A 2,609-nucleotide genomic window follows, 5' to 3' on the forward strand; every position below is an offset into this window, starting at 1 on the left:
TCCACAAGAAGGGTTTCTCACTATTGGCGAGGCCCCATGCAAACTCAATGAGTTGTTGGGGTGTCATTACAGTGATGCTGCCAAAATTCACGTACACTATGGAGTTGGGTTCTTTTGAATTTAGCCACTCCACCGATCCCGGGGGTTCTTTCCATAGATTGGAGCCTATTGATTTCAGCCGTTCATCTTTGATCTGATCAGCAAGCAACAGAAGTGGACCGACGGTGTAGATGCGAGGAAGTTGCAAGGTGGAGAGAGCATCCAAAACGTCTTGCTCAAATGGGTCAAACGTGTTCAAAATGACGGCTGAAGCTCTTGAAGATCTTTCTGTTTCACGGATGAGGAAGTTGAGCATGATGTCGTTCTCATCCGTAGTTCTAATGAAACTTGGAAAATCCATCAGACGGATGTGTTTCGTCCCAGGAACCCAATCAATTGCGGTTTCTAAATACCCGTTTGTTAGATAGCTTACATCTGCAATGAATGAATTACACATCAATTTAGTAAGTCATTTTTAGTAAAAAATTTGGTACTCCAGTCATTTCTTTATCCTGATTTAAATGAAAGTTATGACATTTTGAAAATCTTTCAATTTTATGCTCGGTAAAATTTATTTATTTATTTATTTTTATCAATTTCTTAATAGAAAATATATGAAATTTTAATTACACCCATTAAACATTTGAAATAAATTGAAAAAAAAAAAAAAAAACGAAGGCAAAAAAATACAAAATGTCAATGAGATGGTGGGGTGATCCTATCACTCTCTTGCCTGAAAAGGGTTACTCTACCATCCCGTTTGTGAAATTTTGTGGGTGGTAGTACAACCACTTGCCACCACCAGCTTACCTCAAGAGAGTTGATAAATCACAGAATTTTGTGGAACATGAGTAATCCATAATGCACGGGCGGATAAAGGTGAGAGGGTAGATCTAGGAGCGGTTGGACCACCTCTTTGTAGACTTTTTAATTTTTGAAAGCTCTACTTTTATTAAAAAAATTAAAAGCCAATGAGTCTAATTTAATGGTAAAAATAAACCATTAAAAAGTATATGAAAATGATGTGTCATTAAAAAAAAAAAAAAAAAAAACATGTATTTTTTACTTGCAAATTAGTGTTAAAAGTTTTAGAATATAGACCTTTGAGTGGTGTTAAACGTCGTTCAACAAGATGGCGATAATGCATATAGCACAAGACGCCGCAGGAGCTTGGTGTCCAGAAAAGTACGTTTGGAATTCCAAATTCTTCAGCAGCTTCAAGAGTGAACGACATGCACCCATCAGAGACAATACATGTCACCGGCGGTTCGTTGGAAGAGGAAGTGTCGTTGAGTTTGGAGAGAAGGTTGCAAAGTGGGGCGAGGCAATTCTTTGAGGTGGAATCGCAAAGGCTAGGGACATCTTGGCTGACATCGGCGTCCGAAGGTGGGAGGCCGTCGGGGATGGTTTTGAAGCGGAAGTCCGGCAGGCCGTCGAGGGAGTCGGGGCCTCTTGACCTGAGTAAGCGCATGTGGTTATAATGGGTGTTCACAAAAGTTACGTAAAAGCCTTTGTGGTGGAGGAGTTTGGCTAGCTTGATCATTGGGTTTATGTGACCCTGAAGTGGGTATGGAACACATACAACATGAGGTTTAATCCTCTCCGAAGTGGAATCCATCTCTCTAGATCTGTCTCTCTGTCTCCCACGGTCACACAAACAGCCAAACAGGGACTTTTTTAGAGAAAGCTTGGTTTTTGCAAGCCTTTTATAGCCAAACTGTCGAACATAAATAAGCTTTTACATTTTTTTTTTCTCCTTAAAAAAATTATTTTAGCTTCTTAAATAATACGAGAGATTGCCAACCAGTCAATTATTAAGTAGATTAAGCAAAATTACTCTTTGAAAAAAATCTACTTAAACCCCCAAAGTATTACTTAATTTTCATTATTGGAGACGTTGATATTTTTTTGATAGTTTAAAAGAACATTGTTTCAATTAAAAATTTTAAAAGGGCTTTATCAATTTAGGACAAGTTTTTTCATTACAAACCGGTCTCTTATAAATAAAATGAATCCTTAATGTGTAAGAAGCACATATTTTTTTAATAGCATATATTTTTTACATTTTTTTTAATAACTTAAATGAAAGGTATGACTTTTAAACACAAATTTATAAGAATTTCCTATAAATTAATTTTTAAAAAATTTGTATTCCTTAATTTAATGGTTGAATACGTCTGACTTCACCTTACCTTCTTCATTTTCAAAACGGAAGTACCTTACCTTTACCTACCTGTCAATCAAGGGTGAAAGTTTCTATCCGTTATAAAAAAGACCAAAAAAAAAAAAAAAAAAAAGGAAAAAACACTACATGTGCAACAGACGAAACTTTACGATACTGCCCGTTATCCTCGCACTCGACGAATAAAAATAAAAAACAATGAGATAAAACAATTTTTTTTTTTTTTTTTTAATTTCTTGTATTAAAGAAATAATAATTACAGCCGGCTCAAAATAGTCAATGATCAAAAACCTCAATAATGTGCAACTGACGTGCGGTTTGGACCACGTGTAAGCATGTGGATTTTTCTATTTTTAAAAAGAGATATGTTAGGATTTTCCTATTTTAA

At 35.6% G+C, this 2,609-nt stretch overlaps 1 protein-coding gene across 1 annotated transcript in view; it reads right to left on the bottom strand.

Annotated features, from left to right (window-relative positions):
* Positions 1-1,674, bottom strand: part of LOC132178522 (7-deoxyloganetin glucosyltransferase-like) — a 6,146-nt gene extending 4,472 nt beyond the window's left edge. The window contains exon 1 of the mRNA XM_059590955.1: positions 1,141-1,674. Within this exon, the coding sequence (XP_059446938.1) occupies positions 1,141-1,657 (517 nt within the window). The 5' untranslated portion in view covers positions 1,658-1,674. The remainder of the gene's footprint in view (positions 1-1,140) is intronic.
* Between the last annotated feature and the right edge of the window lie 935 nt (positions 1,675-2,609).

Source organism: Corylus avellana, chromosome ca4, assembly GCF_901000735.1.
Source record: "Corylus avellana chromosome ca4, CavTom2PMs-1.0".
NCBI lineage: Eukaryota > Viridiplantae > Streptophyta > Magnoliopsida > Fagales > Betulaceae > Corylus > Corylus avellana.